This window comes from Equus przewalskii, chromosome 10, assembly GCF_037783145.1.
Source record: "Equus przewalskii isolate Varuska chromosome 10, EquPr2, whole genome shotgun sequence".
NCBI classification, from domain to species: Eukaryota; Metazoa; Chordata; class Mammalia; order Perissodactyla; family Equidae; genus Equus; species Equus przewalskii.
In genome coordinates this window covers 51,258,765-51,280,102 of record NC_091840.1, presented here as the reverse complement: position 1 = coordinate 51,280,102, position 21,338 = coordinate 51,258,765, and the positions used below count along the sequence as shown (strand labels likewise).

The window sequence follows — 21,338 nt, the reverse complement described above, 5'->3', positions numbered from 1 at the left end:
AGGGGTTAAGGCAGTTGGAGCAAAAGGAGATAGAGAAGAATGAACACAGAAAATGTTTGTAGGGGAAAGATGACAGTATCAAAGATAATCTAGTCAAGATTGTGTACATCAACTCAAGCAAGTGTGAGGGAGCCATGCATGAGTCCTGGGAAGAGATCGTGTGCCTGAGACTGAATAAAAGGAGGGATTTGGGGAACAGCTTAGGTTCCCAGTGAGTTTAACGGAAGCTTTTAATCTTTGTACCTTTAGATGAAATTCTTCCGCTGGCTGCTGAGTTGCAATGACCCGGGCAGTCGAGGGTTGCTGCATGAGGAAAGAGAAGAGAAGTAGGACCCTGATGTGGAATTTGCAGTACCTTAATAGATGAGGGCCTCTTGAGCCTGTTGCTGGGAAATGTTAGAATGGGATATGAAAAATGGGAATGAGAGCCGGAAAAACGACTGAGCTCCGGTTGTCACAGGGTCCACAGTGCTAGAAAGACCAGCGCTGCTGAGTTGGAAATGTGCATGGGAAATGTCACAGAAAGAAGAGAAAGGAGTAATGCTGCCAATCTTAAATACTTGCATTCTATTAGGAATCAATTCAGTTGTGACTATATCGGGAACGATGTAGGTTACAGAGTGACACCATGCTCACTCCCGTCTCCTGGCCTCTTCTGAGATCTTAGAGCAAAGGCAAGGGAGTGAGATATGTAGACAAACTGTTGAGTGCCAAAGATGTCTGCGATGAATGCCATGAGAATGGTAGAAAATGAGTTTTTAGTGATGTACAACGGAGGGAGGGACTGCTTTTTTCCTGAGGTGCTAAGGTAAAATGTCATGAGGAGGAGGCAATTTTCCTTGTCCTTGAAGGATAATAATTTGTTGAATAAAGAAATAAAGTTAACATTCACTGAGCACTTACTAAGTGCCAGGCAGTTTTTCAGCACTAATTCATGAGTCTTCACGATGTGATCATTCCTTAAACATTTAAGGCTGAGTAGTTTTACATGAACTGACTCATCTAGGGATGGGTAGTATTTTTAGAAGTGAAGTTGGCATGGGAGAAGAAGGGGTGAGAGTCGAGCACGTTGAATGATCATGGTGTGGGAGTAGACAGTCACAGCTCAGGATCAGTGTCCCATTGGGCTTTACAGTAGGGCTTGGGCAGAAAGGGAGCCAGCAGGAAACGAGGCTGGGTGACAGGTGGAGACCAGACCACAGAGAACCCCGATGGCCAGTCTCAGGTGGCTTTGACTTTATTGAATAAATAGCATCAATAGGTTTGTGAGCCAAGGAAGTAACACAGTGTGAACTAAAGCAGTGTGAGTTAAAGCAGGCAATGGTTTGTTGGATGGTTGGTTTGGGGTAGAAAAACTTAGAAGCAGGATTCAGGTGCTTCCTGAATTCAGGTGACTGAGGATGAAAGCAGGGGGCATGGAAGGAATGCCTAGGAAAAAAGGCACAGAGGAAACCAGCATTTTTACTATTAAAGCCTTAAAAACTGATTTTCTCTCTTGATTTTGAATAAGAAGAGCAACAGATATTTGGGGACTAATGACAGTATAATAAAAGAAATTAGGTTCTCGGCTTACATACTGGTTCTGACGTTGTGAATCACTTTTGACTCTTATTTTTTAATATCTTGATCAAAAAATGATATTGTGGGAAACACCTATTGAGCACCTGCCTCATTCATATAATACCACATGTCTAACCACATGTTTACCCTGGTTATAATCAGTGAGGTAGATTTGGGAGCAATGAAAGACACGTCCACTGCCTCCAAGAGCTTGTCTTGTTGAAAACTCAGGATATACACAGATGCAATAATAGGACCAAGCGAGCCTCCATCTTGGCTCCCAGCTTCCTCAGCTTCCTCCTTCCTTTCCCCTTTAACTCCACATCTCACCATCCCCAGCATCAGAAAGCCTTCGGCAGCAGTGGGTCAGAAGTTTTAGGAACATAAGATTTGGTGGGCAAAGGTGGAGGTGGGGGCTGCAACGCTCAGTGCAATTCCATTTCATAGATCATGTATCTTATAGGTAGGACCACGCCTGGACCATTTATTCATTTCCATTGAATAAATACAGAGAAGTTATTTCTTTGATTATAGAAACTTGGAGAGGAAACGCTTGCCGCCCTGCAGAGCTCCTTCAGTCCCGGCCCGAGCCCTATGCGTCTGTGCTGAGCCCAAGCTCGGGCCTCCCGGTCTGTACGGCTTGCACAGCCCTGTTGTGGCCCTGGCCTCTGTAGAGAAGGCAGCTTGGGAACATGTTTGGCCACTTTCTGTCACAACAGGCTAAGAGCAATCTTATCTACCCCAAGTTTGGTTGAGCTCTGCCAGCATCTGCTCTGGAATAACCCCACGTGTGCCCTCCTGATGATGTTACTCTTAGCAGGAGGTCCTGTCAGCCGTCAGCTTAGGTGGACAGTTACTCCGTTTAGTCTGAGAGACAGGCTCTCAGCGGTCACTCACTGGCAGGGGAGGGGCAGGTGGGGCAGCAGGACCACGTTTGCCCAATTTTGAGAACTGTGTTTCGTACATACAGTCAGTGGCAGGCACAGAAGTTTGAAGAGGTTTCTAAAGTGGAGAATTCATCACTGCCCACTCTGCATGTAGAGATCTCTTGGCATAAGGGGAGCTTTTCCCCTAGGAAAAGAAAATAGCCCTAGAAAAATGCAATAATTTTTCTCTTTTTATAGCCACATAAATGCAAAGGCAGAAAATGACAAGTTGACTGTAATGTATGAATATATGATGTATGAATATAGTTTGCCTGTGAAGGTGCAATACCTGGAGTATAAAACATTTTGTGTTAAAAGAGACTTTGCGTTAGGGTTTTATGGAGTTTTCTCAAGGCCAAACCAGAAGAAATAAGACTTATTCGTGGCAGCCCTGCCCTAGAGATTCATAGTGCCCTACCTTTTGCTAAAAGATGTTTTGAGATCTCTCTACCAGCTGCACAGGATTTCTTGCCACTTCTTGGGGCTAATATATGGAAAAAACTAAAGATTGCATTTTCGTATAAATGTGCTTCCTAGGATGTTTTCATGAGTAATGGTATGATCAATAAGTATCGTCTTACTTATGATTTGAAGTTATTTTAACATTTTGCTACAACAGAACTTGAATTTTGTTTTCCTTAATGGTACTTACCTGTTAGTAATTTGTATTTGAGGCAAATTATATTTCCAAAGTCTATTGGAAGTAAAATTACACAGCAGTGTGAATTTTTCACAGTAAAAGCCACTAATATTTACATTTACCAGAATGCTCTAACTTACTGCAGTCTTGTCCTAATTTGCTAATTGCAAGATAATTTTATGAAAGACAACTCAAATAGTACAGTATTAATCTTAAATCTCATCCTGCATTTCCATGGGGATAATCATTTAATTTTGATATGATACACTGCTCACATCTGTGTTCTTTTGATTCAGGTTAAATTTATTTTATAAAGAATTTTGTCCAAATGTGCAAATTCTCTAAACAGTAAAGTTTGCATGGGATCTGCCCAGGACTAGCTACTTTTTGTAGCCCAATTTCAAAGTTTACTTGTGATGTCAAATGTCTCTCACACTAACTGAAGTGTTTGTGTATTTGCTCTTCTATCCTCCTGTTTTTGCTGTTTCTCTGCTTTAGAGATTCAGAATATTCAGAGAGCTTCTTTCTATGACAGTGTTTCTGGTCTTCATGAGCCACCAGGTGAATGTATAAAGCCTGTAGGTCTTCCAAAAACAGAAGGGTTTTAAGCCCACAGGAAGAACTTACGGGGGGCTGGCAGGGGGGTCGGGAGGGCAGGGTAGACTGGGGAGTGGGGCTGGTTTCTGGGTTTCTGTTTTTGTTTTGCTCATAGACCTGCATGAACCTTTCATTTCATGCTCAGTTTTATTATTCTTCAAGGCAACTGTTTGAGTGCATCAACAATTCAACTGCTACTGCCTACACATTGCTTCTTATTTTATGCATAGCACCTACAGCACTGCATATTAAAAGGTATGTCACTACCTTTTCCAGTAGTGCCATTTTGATACACAGTCCTCTCAGGGAATTGTTGGGAATTGATCTGCTAAATAACGTCTGCTTTGTCTTTCAACTACCTTTAAATTTTCAACTCTAAGGAATTCCAAGGAGGAATTTTTTTTTTTGTCATTAACATTTTGTGAACAAATAGCTACATATTTATCTTACATGTGTTGGTCTCATCATTATATCTTTTGTTTGTAATTTATGTGCATATCTGCCTACATGGCTTTTTCTTTTGAACTGAAGACTGAAATTATCTACAAGTGTTGATATATGCAATTGAGACTAAGATAGAGTGGAGTGTTGAAATTTGTACATTGAACCTGAGATTCAGCTCCAAACATTTGGGCCTTGTGGTCTGAATCCTTAGCCCTGTTTAAAATACAGCCTAACCATGGCCTAGAGGCCCCCAAAAGCCCAATATAATGAAGATCACTCAGCCTTCCAATTATTTAGTGAAATTCAAAGATAAAGTCGAACTCATAAAATTTCCTTTATAATTTTTGGAACACAATAATGCTGAGACCCAAATCCATCTCAAAAGTTTTTTGAAAATATGTTAAAGGAACATTCCCATTTTAATCCAAGATCCCTCACATCATTTCTATCTCACATACTGTGAAGAAGCAGACTGCAAGCATTGGGGTGGGAAGAGGGAGGGCATGGATTATGCGAAAGATTATTCCGTGAGCTGGAATGAATATTCCACAGAAGAACTCCAAAAGAAGAAATCTTCGAACTCAGTCGCCTTTGGCCTTGGGGAGCACTGACAAAGTTGAGAAAGTGGAGAGAAAAAGAAAGAGCTAGGAGGTGGCTTTGAGCTTATGGTCTGCCTGGGACTTGTGCTTCTCTAAAAGATTAGTGATTGATCTTTTGGACTTTCTCCCAAAGTAGAGTGCCCTCTTTAATTAATTCCCTTTAACTCTTGGATTTCTAATCTTTTAAGAGAGTTCCAGACTGAGCTCTTTGAGAGTAGCGACAGTGCCTGTTTTTGTCTGCTGTCAATTTCCTCAGCCCCTGGCACAACGTAGGCACACTGTAAATAAGTCATTGAGTGAGGGCATTGATGGTGGGTGGACATTCCTCACCCAGTGTTCAGGTGCAGCAGCTTTGCCTAACACTCCAGCTGTGGCCTTTCCCTCTCCTACAGCGTGGGTGCTCTTTCCTGTGGCACCATGATCTTGGGGGTGTATGGACCACGTGTTTTTCTGTACCAGCAGAATCAAGTACAGAGCCACTCCTAGATGACATCATTCCAACAGGGAGTAAGCTCATTCACCTCGCCGTATTCTCATGTTGGCACTGAAAATGTGCCCGTTCCTGTCTCTCTTAGTGAGATGTCCTTTGGTTGAGTTACTCAGCTAAACCAAGTGTCAGGGGTCTCAATCTCTCCTTTTCCTCAGAGGACCTTCCATCCACTGTGGGTAAATACGGTCTTTGAAGTGTGTGTAGTATTACTACAGCACAATGTTTGTCTCTTCAACGTGTGTTTCTGGATTCAAACCCCGGGGAGGAGTAACAGCTTTTAAATGAAAGTGGGGGCTTTAGTATTTTCAGTGATTTCTCAGAAGACAGTAGATGAAGCAGTTTCTAGGGATCCAAATTGAGATTGCGTTCAACATGCTAACATGTAGTGCATCTCTAAATGAGATAAGACAAAGTTAATGGACGTTTTGCTTCTAGGTATGTTTATAATATCAGTAAAATAGCATTATGAAGAGCATGCAGGCTTTTGAGGATAAACATGAGAGATGAGGTAACGGTAAAGAGAGGTTTCCAAAAGCATCAAAGGAGAAGTGCAGAAGAAAAAAGAATAGATTTCCTAGAGGCAGAATAAGGAGGTCATACAAGTTTCTGCTATAAACCAAAGGACTGTTTTCTTCCAAAAATGTATTTTGAAAGTTTAGACCTCTGAGATAAACTAGTAACGGAAGATGCAAGCACAGTGAGCCAGCAAAGAGGGACTGTAACCTCAACGTTAGAGGCAGAGTCTTTAGACTTTTATAAAAGAGTCTGTGATAATAGGGGCTGTCTGTGGCTTTAGTCCTGGTCCAGACTGTGTGGAGGGACAGTTGTGTGTAATCTGCCCTAACACTAGTTTAAACCTGCAGTCTCCCTCCCAGAGCAGCACCATTTAGCTTCTTTCAACTTGCACAACTGCTGGATGGCAGCTGACAGACCTGGAAGGGACCGCCAGAGAAAATGTGAGAAGTACGTGGAGCAAGTTGTAATTGTTGATAAAGCCCCCCACCCCCTGTTCAGTCTTTCATAGAAGTAGCACTTGAAACGTAGCAGCCATTAACCTGAGCCTGAGAGTCACTAAGGAGAGGTTGGTTACGCTGTAGGAGGGCTTCCCCATTTGTCACAAGCTCTTTGGGGTCACCCCTCGTCTCCCAAAAGCCACTGAATTCTTATCCACCTTCTTGTCATAATTTAGGGGAAAACTTTTTACCTTAGTCATGCTTCAAATGTAGAAACGATGATGCTCTGATTTTGGAAACTCTGAATGAGTCTTTTTTGGTTTCGGTAAGTTTCACTGGAGGCGGCTCTTAGAATCAACTAGCGTGACTGCTACTTGGCAGTCTAACACGTGGCACCCCTTCAGTCTCCTTATAGGTTATGTCCAGCGGTAGTGATCTCTCTTTTTAGTGCCACTTTAGAATCTATGGTTTAGGTCTGACACAGTGTATGTGCTTTGTTAAACTGTCATCATTTTCAGTGGATGAAGGTTTTTGTTGTTGCTGCAGTATATTCCACTCCTTCGTGTATTTTTATCTTGAGTCTTAACAAGAGTTGGGAGCTCCGGGAGGAGCAGATTTTGGGTCCTGCAGCTGGAGTTCCTGAGGTCGCGTGGAGACAAGACACTTAGTTCTCAGGGTCATAGAGAGTATCAGACAAGGCACCGTGAGCCTGCAGGTGGGCAGCGCCCAAATCCATGATGTCTGGCGCTGGTCTTCCCGTGGCCACCTCCACAGCTGCTCTAGTTGCTGTTGCCCCCTTGTTGCTGCTGCTGCTGTAATTATGAAAAACAGAAAACCAATAAGTGTTTACTTCCTTGACTGTTACTTAATTCAAGTCCACTTTTATTCATAATGCCCCAAAGCCAAGCTGATAGGCAGTCATTCTGTGCTGCCCATGTCAGCATGGATTAAACACACGGGCCCTGCCGAGGGGACAGCAGGGGCAGGAGTGCAGGAGAAACTGCAGGGGTGACTGGGCTTCCCATTTGCCCACATGACTTCGGCTTCTGCAGGGGTTGGACACGTGAGGGAGAGAAAGGAGACAAATTCGAGTTCAGCTTAACACTAGTGCTTAGGAGAAGAAAGATTGCTTTCTCCTTAAATCACATGCTACCTGTCAATGTCTGGATTTCCTGGGATTTTTCTAAAACTTTACAAATACTCTAGAACAATGAACAGGTTGGTTCTACTACCCAGTTATGTAACTGTTATAAATTTGTCATTACTGTGTAACAGGGATATTATGGAGATATACTATTTGATGTTAGGATTTCTTCTAGGAATTCAGCAGTTAAATATTTCTGAATCAGTTTTAACCGTTAGTAACGTTTCAGTGCACCTTAGAGTCGCACGGTCTTCGTTTATTTGAGTATTGCGGATCCACTGCGTGCCCAGCGCAGCCGGGTCCTGGAGGCCTTCTGTGGGAGTGTGTGATCCTAATGATCCGGTCTGGATATTAAAATTAACATTAAAATAAGTCTCTCCCCCATTTTTGGTTTCCAGACATATTAACTAGAGTGAGTTTCCAAAGAGCTCGCTTAAATACTTCAAATTAAATTTGTAGCACTAGTATTTTGGCCCATGCACAGATCTGAAGAACATAAAAATCTCACATACCTCTCCTTTCCTGAGATCATCCCCTAGAAGAAGGGCCAGTTAAGCATTCTGGCACTAGATGATACCATTCTTTATATAAAACTGTGGATGGCAGTTTTATGAGATAGATGATTACATGTTACATTTTTTTCTCTTAAGCTGTGAGTGTGCCCTTAGAGATTACAAGTTTGTGGAGCTCATCTAATTTCTGACTGTCCAAGTAAGTCTTATAGATTAATAAATTGTTAGTGTAAAATACTTTGAATTCTTTTCAGGCTACTGGGCAACCAAATAGTGAATTACAGTGCCTACCAGCCACCCTACCCAGGCTTTTCTGACGCCTCTGAGAGAACAGTTTGTAGCAGGAGGATAGAGAAGCCATTTCCCACCCTGGAACCAGGGGATGTAGACACTTTGAGGTGTTAGCGATGTTAGGTCTTAGAAGGAGGAGTGCTGCTCATTTAAGGAGCTGCTAGAATCTTGCCTGCATTTTCTGCCTTTCTCCAATTCCTGCTATAATCGTTTTCAACAAGAAAATCTTTTTTTTAAAGAGAGGTTTTTCTAGGTCTTGATTTTTGAGTGAAAGCGCATATTATTAGTGTGATCCAAATCATTTAATGAAGTTCCCAAAGTGTTTCTCTCTTACCCACAAGATAATTTGGTTCATTGGTAAAAGCTAACCCTGAGTTTAAACTTTTGAATAAAAAGAAGAACTGAAAGTCTCAAGCATGAATTTTTTAAAAACCTAAATATTTAGCTTTGGCTTTTTTAAGTTTAGCATATTAAAAGTAAATTTGAAAATCAGGTTCCGTATTGTTTTAAAAAGCAGTCCTTTTTTGGGACTTATTGTTAGACACCGCCGTCCTGTCGTGTGCCCTTGCAGGCTGAAAAACTTGAAACCAATGTGACTGAATCCCCGCAAAGTAAACCCAGTGCTCCTTCTCTTTTGTTGTGGGGTGACTTGTTCTTGTGGTTAATTTCGTGTTCATTCAGCAGATGTTTATTAAATAGCTGCTGTGTGCCGGGGACCATGCTCAGGCCAACATTGGGAGGTGGGGAAAGGCGGAAGAAATCATCTGAGCTGGTGATCCCAGAGACACCAGGGCTTGCCTCTCAGGGCCCTGCGTGTTAGATGCTGGAGAAACGTCCCCGGGGAAGCCCAGTCCAGTGGGAATACACACAGGACAGAGTGGAAGTGTTGTCCCAGGGATCTGGCTTGGGTGATTTGAGGCCTTGAGGAGGGAGTGGCCTATTTAGACTGGAGGTAGGATGGAAACCAGAGCCCAAGAAGAGGTAGTTGGGTAAAGGAATAAAGATTTAAAAGCCATTAAGAATTTGTCAAGATGGCTGGAAGAGGGTGTGCATTCCAGGCAGAGAGAAAAGGATGGAGATTTGAAGGCCTTGTGTCTTTGAGAAAATGCAGCTGGTTTGTACAATGGGACCTTAGGTGTGTGTAGGAAAGTGAGGTACCTTCATTGAGCACTTGAGTGTTTTCCAGGCACCTCACAATTCTGTAAGGTAGCTCCATTTCATAGAGGAAGAAACTGAAGCTTGGAGAAGTTGAGTAACTTGACCCAAGATCACACAGCTCATGAGTGGCAAGTGTTTCTGACTCTGGATTGAGTTCTTCGTCACAGTGCTGTTCTACTGGGCTAAGTTATTTGGACCATATGTTACAAGCTTTAGAAGAAACTGAAGGATTTTAAATATAGGAATAGATAACTTGTTTAGTTTTATCTTTTAGAAATAGCTGTTAATCATTACACTGGGACCAGAGAAATAAATGGAAAGAACAGTGTGGCGGCAGGGGGAGGGGATGGAATGGGAGAGTGAGGCTGGAGGAAGGGACCGTTTAGGGGGTTATTGCAGAATCCAGGTGACAAGTTAGAGCCCAGACTAGGGCAGTACAGAAGACAGAGGGGATGGATTGAAGACATGTGGAAGCCTGGCTTGACCAGTTTTAGTGAGCAGCTGGGTGTGAAAGAGGAATCGAGGCCGAGCCCTGGTTTCTGGCTTGAGTAACCAGTGGTCACGTCTGCAGAGGACATAGAGGAGGAGGAACAGGATAGAGGGTCGGATAGAGAATGTGCTCCAGTTTAGGATCTTGCCCTTCTGTACTTTTGGCCACTTCTCCTCGTCTTCCTTACCTAGCTCTTCCTCCTCTCCCCAGCTCCTTGGGGCTTGGTCCCCGGCCCTCATCTCTTTTCATGAACCCTTTAGGTGGCTCATCCAGTCCCATAACTTTAAATACTACCCGTTAAGTCGACAGCTCCAAAATTTACCTTTCTAGTTCAGACCTCTCAGCACCAGACTAGAACGTTCACCTGTTCACGTGACATATCATCTTTACCTCAGTGTCTCACAGGCACCCCATACTTACAAGAGTTTGGATCCTGTCTTCTTACCCACAAAACACACTTCTCTCCCCATCTTCCCAGTGGCACCACCAGCCATTCAATTGTTCATACCAAAATCCTAGGAGTTATTCTTGACATGTCCCTCTGCCTTATTTTCTGTATCAAGTTAATCATTAAAGCAAGTTGATTCTCCCAGCAAAATATGTCTGGAATCTTCTTTCTCTATCCATCTCCTTTATAATCTCCCAAGTTCAGGCTGCCATCCTCTCTCTTAGAGCCTGAAATACTAAATCAGTCACCTGTCTGTTCTCCCCGATCCCTTGTCCAATCCATTCTACATGTAGCAGCATCATGAGGGTCTGTCATCTCCTTACTCATAATGCTTCACTGGCACTAACTTCTGTCACTTATTCCTGCCCCTGGTCCTTCACATATGCCATTCTCGGTCTGGAATGGTCTTCTCTCCACTGGCTCATTCTTATCCTTTGGGCATTAAATGTAATTTCTCCAGAGAGATCTCTAACCACCCATCTTTCTCATAGCATTTTGTTCTTTCAATGCATTTCTCACTATTTGTAGTTGTAAATGTATTTAGTTTTTACTTCATTTATTTGCTAACATATATGTATCAAGCATGTTATGCCAGACATCATGCTAGGTTCAAGGGATGTAGTGTTGAGTAAAAGCAGACATAATAGGCACTTAGCGAGAATTTGTGGAAGGCAGAGGCACGTTTGTGACTTGTGGGTGGAGAGGAGAATATAGGTGTTTGGTGACTAGTGCTGGGTAGTCAGGTATAGCTAGTTAACGTCATCAGTGAGATCACTCAGGATGAGAATATGGCTTGGGAAAAGCAGAAAGTCAAGTAATGTCTGCCTGGACTTGTATCTTGCTTTATTCTAGAGAGGATTTCAGGTGAGTTGAGTTTGGACCCCTAGTGAGGGCCATGATGTATAGGAAAAGCAGAAGAGAAGTCATCAAGGAGAGGAAGCTAGAAAGGTAGATGGAGGTCCGGGAGAAGGTGGGGTTCATAAAAGAAGGCAGCAGTGGAGAGCTTTCAGAATGCTGCCGTGATGGTCAACAGGTAAATGTGCCAGGGTCAAGTGAGATACGCACTGGATGGCATCTGCTATGAGCAGTTACCTGTCATTGCCTGAGTAGTATCAGGCAGGGGGAGAAGGGCAGCGTAGAAGCCAGTTGGCTACACGGTGGGAAATTAGTGAGAAAGGATAAGGAGTGGCAAATGTGTGGACTACTCTAGAAAGGAGGTTGGCTCCGAGGAGACAGAGGAGACGGAGAAGTGGGCAGACGCAGGATGAAGGGAAGTTCATTGTTTCATGGTGCATGCGGGGGCGGGGTTTGGTGCTGTTTTCTGCTGGAGTAAGTGAAGAGGGACAGGTTGAAGGCACAGGAAGGAAGGGCGGTCTCTCAGATGGATGGCAGATGGACTCTAGAGCACAAGGAGGAGAACTTTGACCTAAACCCTTGAGTCTGGTGGCTTCGCTTAGGAGAAATCCTAGAGTAGGTTCATGCATGAGCCTGGAAAGTCATCCGATTTTAGCCACCCTTCCCCCAGCTTCCACTCAAGGCCTGCATACCTTAACAGTTACCTTACTTCCTGGGTCACGGTTTCCTCTTCTGTAAAAACCTCCCTGGAAATTGAGAAGTGAATGAGATCTTGCTGATAAAGCACTTCACACAGTGCCAGGTCCCCACGTGCTTTCTGTCCTGGGGAACAAATGAAAGAAATAGAGGTAGCTCTTAGAGTTGAAGAGGGCCTTAATAGGGGTAGTTCAACTGATATTTTGATTGTTTTTAAAATATTTCAGTAATGTGTTTCATTTCATTTAACTTTTTTTTTTTTTAAATGAGAGCATATTAGGCACCAGATGTTTTGCTGGTGGCTGGTGCACTGTGCTGGACTCCTGTTTGCAATCCTGTCGTTAGCAGTGTTAGGTCTATGTGGAGAACAGACAGTGTCAGCTCCTTTGATAAGATTGTAAGGGCTGAGAAGTTTCACCATCGCTAAACTGAGCTTGGGCACTGATTCTTTGCGGGAGACTTCTGCCTATTTTGTGTTCTTGCCCTTTAACAAGTGTTATTCATGCTTTGAGCAGAGAAGCTGAACTGATTTAATCTAATCTTCCTGCGTTTGTTCCTGAAAGTTGAGTGACTTTTCTTATTGAAAACCTAATGACTAATAAGAGATGGCTCTGGTCCCTAATCCGTGAGCACATTCATTCAGTGGATTTGCTTTGTACAATCCTGTGTTTTTATAAGCCGTTTCCTGTTTTGAGACTTGACACAGTATCAGTTTGTGTATCAATAATGCCAGCCAATGATCTTTCATTTACCAAATAATTGTATATGTAACAGGCAAAATGTTATCAGATGCAGTGAATTCCTGAAACTAGCGCAGCGGGAGGCATCTGCTGGTCTGTGGTATGAAGCTGTCAAGCACTCCAGTACCTGCCATAGAGTGTGTGGCTGTTAGCTCCACGGCTTGTGCGGTGTCTAGATATGCTGACTGCCTTACCTCCACGGCATCTCTGTCATTTGCCCCACGAAGCTTGTGCTGCTGCACTGTCACTTTGTCTTCTCTTTCCCTGCTGAAGACCTAGGTTTGGCTTATTTCCTTTTCTTTTTTATTTCCATCAGTGGACCGTATTGTGGGTCTGGATCAAGTCACTGGTATGACTGAGACAGCTTTTGGCTCTGCATATAAAACCAAAAAGGGCATGTTTCGTACTGTTGGGCAACTTTACAAAGAATCTCTCACCAAGTTGATGGCAACTCTCCGAAACACCAATCCTAACTTTGTTCGCTGCATCATTCCAAATCACGAGAAGCGGGTATGTGTTAAGCAAAACATAGGCTGGTATTTAAAATCGGTCTAGGTCAGGTTACAAAGATTAAAGTGTAAAACTATCATTTGCTTGATTAGGCTGGAAAACTGGATCCGCATCTCGTGCTAGATCAGCTCCGCTGTAATGGTGTCCTGGAAGGGATCAGAATCTGTCGCCAGGGGTTCCCCAACCGGATAGTTTTCCAGGAATTCAGACAGAGGTATGGCTAACTTTTACCTTTTTTATGCTGTATGTATCAAAGCTTATCTGGATGTGAATCAAGCAATGAGATAACAAGGAAAAATTTTTCCTTGTTCCCTCCATAGTTTCAGTTTTCGCACAGAGCAATGCTGTTTTGGATGTCACCCTGATACTGTCTGATGTTCTAAATAGAGGCCTCTGAGCATTGCTCCTCCAGCCTTTTATGTTATCTAATAAATGTCTGCAAATTGACAGTGACTTAACACTCAAAGAGCCAGATTCTCCTTGCATCTTAAGGATGTGAACATTTTGTGGAAATAAAGAAAAACAAAAGGTTTTTAAAAACACTGTTCTTGATTCTTCTCTGCCACAACTTCTTAAACCTAGTCTTTGACCTGGAAGAATTCACCTCATTTTTATTTTGCTGCTTCTTTTAAGAAACAGAAACTAGATCTGCAGAAAATCAGAAAATCACTTGGTCATTTCCTTCCTCTTAATTTGACATCATTACCTATCATATTATTGCTTTCTAGAGGAAGCAAAACTCATAGTAGGTAAATAGTTTCACAAATTTTTACAAAAGGTTTTTTGGCTGCTTTTCTTACAGATATGAGATCCTAACTCCAAATGCTATTCCTAAAGGTTTTATGGATGGCAAACAGGCTTGTGAACGAATGGTAAGCTTTTCTTGATTTTTCTGATTTGTGGACTATTGATAGAATCTTTCCTGTAGCAAAAATAGTAAACAGACTTTTTCTCTCTTAGATCCGGGCTTTAGAACTGGACCCAAACTTGTATAGAATTGGACAAAGCAAGATATTTTTCAGAGCTGGAGTTTTGGCACACTTAGAGGAAGAAAGAGATTTAAAAATTACCGATATCATTATCTTCTTCCAGGCTGTTTGCAGAGGTTACCTAGCCAGAAAGTAAGTGGGTAATCACGAATTAAATGCTTACTAAGTATGTGCTTATGCGTGTGCTTGTGCAGAGCATTGAATTTCATACTAGAAATATAAGACTCTGTGAGACATACGGTCCCTGTCTATGGAAATTGTATTCTAGTGGGAGAGGTGGCCAAGTAAGCAGATAAACATTCTAAATAAGAAGATGTTGCAATAAGGTAATAAACGAGGGGCTGAGATAGACAATAAAGGGATTGGGGTGCTGCTTCAGCGTGGGTCGTCAGGGAACTGAGGCTGAAACCTGAAGAATTAGAAGCTGCTAGCCCTATGAAAAGGGAAAGAAAAGCTTTCCAGTGAAGGAACCGTAGCAGCAGTTCTGGAAAGAGTATGGTGTCATTTGAGAAGGTGAAATAGTACAGTGCATCTGGAGCATGGCGAGTGAGCAGGAGCAAGGTGGGAGAAGAGGCTTGAGCAGTGGGCACTTGTAGGTGTTGGAAGTGCAGTAGAACAACATTGAGGGGTGATTTATACTTTCAGGGTCACCTGCTGCCTTGTGCAGAATGGATTGGAGGTGGGCAATAGTGGAATTGGGTGGGCCAGTTGGGAAGCTGTTGCCATGACTCAGTAGAAGATGGCAGTACCCAAGTGGCAGGACCCACAGTGCTGATGGAGCTTGAGAGAATGGGTGCTGGATTTGAGACCGGACAAAAAGGACTTAGAACAGGTTTGGATCTAGAGATAATAATGGTGTTTTCTTTACTTCTTCCTATAGAAGACGTAGGCTTTGGAAGTGAGAGAAGGTGAGAGAAATGAATAATGGCCATCCAGACAGTTTTGACAAACAGTGTGAACGCTTGCCCTGAAGGTTAACGTTCTGCAATCGTGTCCTCTAGACTTGGGTGGGAGAGCTGTGGTCATGCGCAGTCTGCTTGCCCAGACATCAGTCAAGAAGGTTGCAGACTGAATGAGGTGGAAGCAATGTTTGTGTCTTTGCCCATTAAATGAATACTGAGTAGAAAGGGTAACAAGGAAAGTTGAAGAATGGATGACATCCTCAGTGATTCATATTAGGAAACATTTGGCAAGAAGGAGCAAAAGACTTGGGTTTTTATATCTTATTGCTTAAAGCATGTTGAAATAATAAAGTGAAGCTGCTATAACAAACACCATTGTCACCATATCCATCAGACCACAGAGTGCCTGAGGGAGCATAAAGAGTGAGCACAGCCGTGTGCCTTCCTAACTTCCCAGAGATAGTAAAAATTTTACAACTGCCAGAAACCTACAAGGTCAGAAGTGCATGAAATGAAGTATATAAATTGTGAGGGTGTGCAGCTTTTTTAGTGATGTCTAAACCCTGCAGATTTTTCATCAAGACTGATAACCAAACCCAAAGATATTACACTCACATTTTCTCATCTTAAGGACTTCAAACTAACACAGCTGTGTAATCTGCTCTATGAGTCACCCTGGCTATGCCATTTGGGGCCCCTTCACCTCAATATTTTCATCACACTTTGTATATGGTGGGATGGGACTTAAAAGTAGGATACATCAATAAAAGAAGACATCTTATTCAAAAGAACCAGATTATAACACGGGAAAAAGGCAGAGGAGTGCTTACAGTAGTCCAAAAGATAGAGATCTCTGTGGAAATCCATGACCTTGTGCTTGAAGCACCCTGGAAGACATTGGGATGCACATAAAAAGAGGTAAGAAACAGAAGTGACTTTAAACACTTGTGCCTCCTAGACTCTTGAAGACAGGATGGTGTGCTTCCAATGCGGGTCACTGAAGTGCCCAGTGAAGGCAGCCAGGATGTGCCTGATGCATAATAGGGACTCAGGAAATATCAGTTGATTTATAATCAGTTGACTGTTGTGGGGAAAGAAGACCAGCTGCCTCGTTCAACTAAACAGAGTTACTGGCATGTTCTTGACTCATCGTTCTGACAGCCTTATCTCCCAGCGGGCCAAGGATGCAACTAGAGCAACGGTTTTTAATGAGAAGATTGGGAGAATTTTTACAGCATTCTTGAAAGAGGTTGTAAGAATTGGAAGGCAGCTGCTTTACAGTTTCAAAAGCATATTTGAAACTGTTGTATTTGTAGTAGAAACTATTAAAATTAACACTTGCCAAACTTTCTTGCCTGGTAGGAATAAATTAGAAGGAAGAAGGCTTGGTAGGAAGCAAAAATAAAGCCAGTTACAAAGCAGTGGGCTCCAGGAAAATTCTAACCAGCAAGCAGGAATTAGTTGGCGAGACGGAAGTTCTAGGATTCCTGCAAGGAAGTGTATAGTCAAAGCAGCAGAAGGATGAAAAACAGTCATTTGTGTTCTAAAACTACCACTTTCAGGTCTTTTCTTAAGACACTACCACATGAATTCTGATACCAGTCTTTGCTGGAATGAAGGAATAATTCTAAAGTTTTTTACTATCTTTTCCATCTCCTTCAGTTGCTTCTCTTTCCCAAGAGAATCACATGGGCACTCCTGCAAACAGTTACAAAAGATCAAGAGAAATGATCTCAGAGATGGAAGTGCCCAGGTGTTCATTCACTCAGCAAACATTTTGGGGAGGGCTTGAGTGTATTGTTCACTTGATTGTATACTGGCACCACAAAAATAACTGCTCCTAAGGAGCTCAGAGTCTAGTTGGGAATATTGCCGCCTAAGTAGATAATTAGAGTGGAGCATAAGTCCAATGACAGAGAGATACAAAGGAGACTCCAAGGTCATTCTGGAGGATTTCATTGTTCTGAAATCCAGGGGATCAGAATGTTCCAGTAGTGGGTGGTCCACAGAGGTGTGCGATAGAGAAGGCAAAATGGATTTGGCTGAGGAAAAAGCTGCTAACTTCAGAGTCCACGGAACCCTTTATCAATATCTAAAATGCAGTTTCAGTAGTGATAAGGTAGGAACCAGATTGCTAGACATCAGGGAGTGAGGTAATGGGAACATTTGCTGTGGATCCTGAAAGTGTGGTAGTGAGTAGAAAAAGATAAATTGTATACTAAAAGGAATGGTAGGTCAGTGAACTTTGGGTTTTGGGGTCATTTTGGGCAAGAGAGGTGGTAAGGATTTCAGAAAAGGAGCCCTGTTCCTGAAGGAGAGTGAGAAATTGAAAATATTAGAGTAAAGATATTCAGGAAGTGGGCCTTGAGCCACGTGGAGGGACTGAGAAGGCAGCATGGTGTAGTGGGAAAAGCCCAGACACGGTAATGAGGAGACCAGGGTTCACGAAGTATCTCCATGTCCTGGAGGAAAGTCTCTTGGCTTCTCTGAGCTGTCATCTGTAAACGAGAGGCATTGACATGATCATCTCCAGGCCTGTTCCAGCTTCAGAGTGCTGCACAGTGTTAGGCAAAGTGGGGGGAGGGAGGAGAAAAATTAACTTAGAAACGGGGAGGAATGCTGCTTCTGTGACAGATCAAAGCTACTAAAGGAGCCATAACGAACACCAGCAAAGAGAAGATGAAGCACCTTCTTTCACACTGAAAGCAGGAGGTTTATTCCTACCCGAGCGTGCATGCACTTACGTGCACATGGGTAAATGGCAGGAGAATGTTTAGGGCAGCACCTCCGAAGAAAGTATGGGTATCTGTGACAGATGCTTGAGGTCGGCTGAGCAGGCCCAGGAGCTGGTGTGGACTCGAGCAGGCAGTCCCACTTCCTCGAGCATTTGTCCCAAGCACTTGATGGGTGTCTGCCTTCAGAAAGTCTTCTTATGACAACAGCTATTAAAACATGTTTTTCTTTAAATAGTAAGTTTTTCTTACTGTTTTTCAGGGCCTTTGCCAAGAAGCAGCAACAACTCAGTGCCTTAAAGGTCTTGCAGCGGAACTGTGCTGCATATCTGAAGCTACGGCACTGGCAGTGGTGGCGAGTCTTCACCAAGGTGGGCTTCCTGTGCTTCCTCCGAATAGCGCTGTGGATCGGTGAGAAGCCACAGGAAGGAGACGTGAAGGTAAACTGTTTAATTTTGTCATAGGTGAAGCCACTCCTACAAGTCACTCGCCAAGAGGAAGAACTTCAGGCCAAAGATGAAGAGCTGTTGAAGGTGAAGGAGAAGCAGACAAAGGTGGAAGGGGAGCTCGAGGAGATGGAGAGGAAGCACCAGCAGGTACATGCGCTGGCTTCATAAAGTCTCACCTGGTCCTGAATCAGTGTGAGCGCTCCCGTTGACAGGGACTCACACGTTTAATTATGAAGAAATGAGCATACTTACCACATCATCGATTTTATGTGTATGTTTCACTCGTTTCCAAAGCATAGACGTTTGAGAACAGAGGTGGCAGATACATTAGGCCACGCGTTTGCTTTTATGTGAACTAAAGTCAACCTTCCCTCTTGCATTTTTGCCTTTGTCATCCTTTGGACACGCAGGTGACCATTTTTGCTATCAGGCACGTGTTTAACAGCTGTTTTCGATCACACTCCCAATATTATCACCTTCTTGTGACTGCTCATGAGGAAAACAGAAAAAAAGAAGGATGAGATAGTACAAGACCACGACCTGCCTCTTCTCCAGCAGCAGGGGTCCTGAATCAGTGTCCCTTTCCTAGGCGGTTCTGCTTCCTAGGCAAAGCAGAGGCTCAGGAAGTATTTGTTTAGGAGAAAAATAGAGTTGTAGTGGTCAAAGCCAAAAATATTAACAATAAAGGCTAAGAATATCACTTGATACCGGACAACTTTGGTGTCACCGTGAACTTTATAACATTTGAATATTTTCCCTCTCCTATTTTTCTGTCTCTTTGTAAATTACCTTAATAGAGGCATGGGAGTTCTTAAAATAGCAGGAATTAGTATGTGTTATTCAGGATGACTTGAGACAACAGAAACAACCAAAATGTTTTCATCTAGCTTATTTTGCTCTAGCTGAAGACATATTTGAAAGTGTTGCCAGGGATGTTATGTCTTTAACTCTCAGTTTCTTCGGTGATGTGCACTGACCGTTGAAATCACGGTGACTCTATCTTGTGGATACACTGAGGGCAATTCCCAGTACTAGACACTTTATTATGATTGCAGCTTTTAGAGGAGAAGAATATCCTTGCAGAGCAACTACAAGCGGAGACTGAGCTCTTTGCTGAAGCAGAAGAGATGAGAGCAAGACTTGCTGCTAAAAAGCAGGAATTAGAAGAGATTCTCCATGACTTGGAGTCTAGAGTTGAAGAAGAAGAAGAAAGAAACCAAATTCTCCAAAATGAAAAGAAAAAAATGCAAGCACATATTCAGGTATCCATGATAGTTTTTATTTAAAATTATATTTTGGGGGGCCAGCCCGGTGGCGTAGTGGTTAAGTGCGCACGTTCCTCTTTAGCAGCCTGGGGTTCGCTGGTTTGGATCCCGGGTGCAGACATGGCACCACTTGGCACGCCATGCTGTGGTAGGCATCCCACATACAAAGTAGAGGAAGATGGGCACGGATGTTAGCCCAGGGCCAGTCTTCCTCAGCGAAAAGAGGAGGATTGGCAGCAGTTAGCTCAGGGCTAATCTTCCTCAAAAAAAAAAATTATATTTTGGATTTTCCAAGTAGATCTGTTGAAGACATAGAAGCTATGGATTTGGATTCTTGTGTTCATTGAGGAACAAAAGGAATCTAAGTTATAAGTACCTACCCTTAAAAGATGACCATCATTCGAAGCACACATGTAATAGATTTTCTTCGAACATGTGTTTGTTATTTTGAATAGGAATCTTTTTTATGTTCTGATGTGGCATTTTACAGTATGCAAAGTGATTCAAAGTAGAATCACATCCCAGGATCTGTGGCACTCTGTAAGGGACCTAATTTGTTCTTTGTGTTGTCATTATAATTCTGCTCCATTCATTAGATAGGCATCTACTAGGTGGTTTGGTTCATAAGAAATGCTCAGCACTGACACAGGAGGTGGCCAGGAATCAGAACGGAACACTCAGCCCTTCCTGGTAGTCACTTTCTTATTGAGATACAAGCTGTCCTCACATGAAGCACAGCTGTTTATGCGGTTGCATACACAGACACATGAAACTGATGGTGGTTATTCGCTCTGTACCCCAGGACACCTCCTTTTCCCCTTGTCTCCCAGCCACAGCCTATCTAACGTGCTCTTGAGTGCTCAGGGCTTCTGTATCTGCCACCATTGCTTTATACCACTACCAAACTTCCTTTCTTCCATGTCTCTCCCTTAATTTTTTCTCACCCAATATCTGAATTGTCTGTGCTTTGCAAAGATAAGCTATTTCTTAAAACCACAAAAGATATCATATTATTTCCTTGGAAAACACCCCGTACGATAAATCATCCGGACACTTTCCATTCTTCCACACAAACAGCTTTCCAGTATCCTGTAACAGGTTAGCAGGGTAGGTTTGCAGATGGGTTTACGAAAGCTGTAAAAAGTGCGCTGTAATCCAGCAGTTCTAGTTCTAGGACTTTTTTCTAAGCATAGATCCATGGAAGCCATTTAATTATCTCACAATAGGGGATTGTTAAACCATGGTAATACTATACAATTACAAACAAAAAACTACTTATTTTCATGGGTATTCAGAATATATTAATAAAGACAGTTGCAAAAGAGTATACACAATAAGATCTAATTAAAAATATTTATGGGAGCCAGCCCAGTGGCATAGTGGTTTAAGTTTGTGCACTCCAGTTTGGTGGCCTGGGCTTCACTGGTTCAGATCCTGGGCACGGACCTACACACCGCTCAGCAAGCCATGCTCTGGCAGCATCCCACATAGAGGAACTAGAAGGACTTACAACTAGAATACACAACTTACACTAGAATATTGGGGAGCTAAGAAAAAGAGGAAGATTGGCAGCAGATGTTAGCCCTGGGCCAATCTTCTTCACCAAAAAGGATTAGAAATATACATATATTTATGTAACTTATAAATTTAGCTGTGTGATTTTATATGGGAATATTTAGAAGATCCAGAGTAATATTCACCAGTGACAGTGAGTTCTCCCTGCCGGTATTATCAACAGTCTTGATTGTGTTTTCTCTTTGGTTAAGAGCATGTGTGTACTTCAGTATAACGTTTCACTCAGGTAGGGGAACGACACCCAAAGTCATCTCTAGTCTCCCCAACCTATTTTCTTTATGCTCCAAATTTTCACAGCTTCACAGTCAATGCGCGCCTTTCTCTCCTCTACTTTGAAAGCAAATCTGTCCTGGAGGGACAGGGTTGGTTTGTT

The 21,338-nt window shown here is 42.8% G+C and overlaps 1 protein-coding gene and 1 long non-coding RNA gene across 20 annotated transcripts in view; one reads left to right on the top strand and one right to left on the bottom strand.

The window, feature by feature from the left end:
• Nucleotides 1-21,338, top strand: part of MYH10 (myosin heavy chain 10) — a 145,974-nt gene that overhangs the window by 91,217 nt on the left and 33,419 nt on the right. For 9 of the 18 annotated variants that reach the window (XM_070563363.1, XM_008532430.2, XM_070563364.1 and 6 more), the window contains 8 exons: nt 3,625-3,687; nt 12,860-13,053; nt 13,146-13,267; nt 13,856-13,925; nt 14,014-14,174; nt 17,939-18,047; nt 18,141-18,272; nt 19,181-19,387. In XM_070563363.1, coding sequence (XP_070419464.1) covers nt 3,625-3,687; nt 12,860-13,053; nt 13,146-13,267; nt 13,856-13,925; nt 14,014-14,174; nt 17,939-18,047; nt 18,141-18,272; nt 19,181-19,387 — 1,058 coding nt within the window. The remainder of the gene's footprint in view (nt 1-3,624; nt 3,688-12,859; nt 13,054-13,145; nt 13,268-13,855; nt 13,926-14,013; nt 14,175-17,938; nt 18,048-18,140; nt 18,273-19,180; nt 19,388-21,338) is intronic. The other 9 variants (XM_008532431.2, XM_070563365.1, XM_070563366.1 and 6 more) reach the window with 1 other exon arrangement.
• Nucleotides 4,480-12,875, bottom strand: LOC103559078 (uncharacterized). 2 transcript variants are annotated; one of them, XR_546889.2, is made up of 3 exons: nt 12,738-12,875; nt 11,800-11,929; nt 4,480-7,021 (listed from the first exon to the last, which is right to left on the bottom strand). It is a non-coding gene; the product is annotated as an uncharacterized lncRNA (long non-coding RNA). The 2 variants fall into 2 exon arrangements; XR_546891.2 differs by having other exon boundaries at nt 11,812-11,929.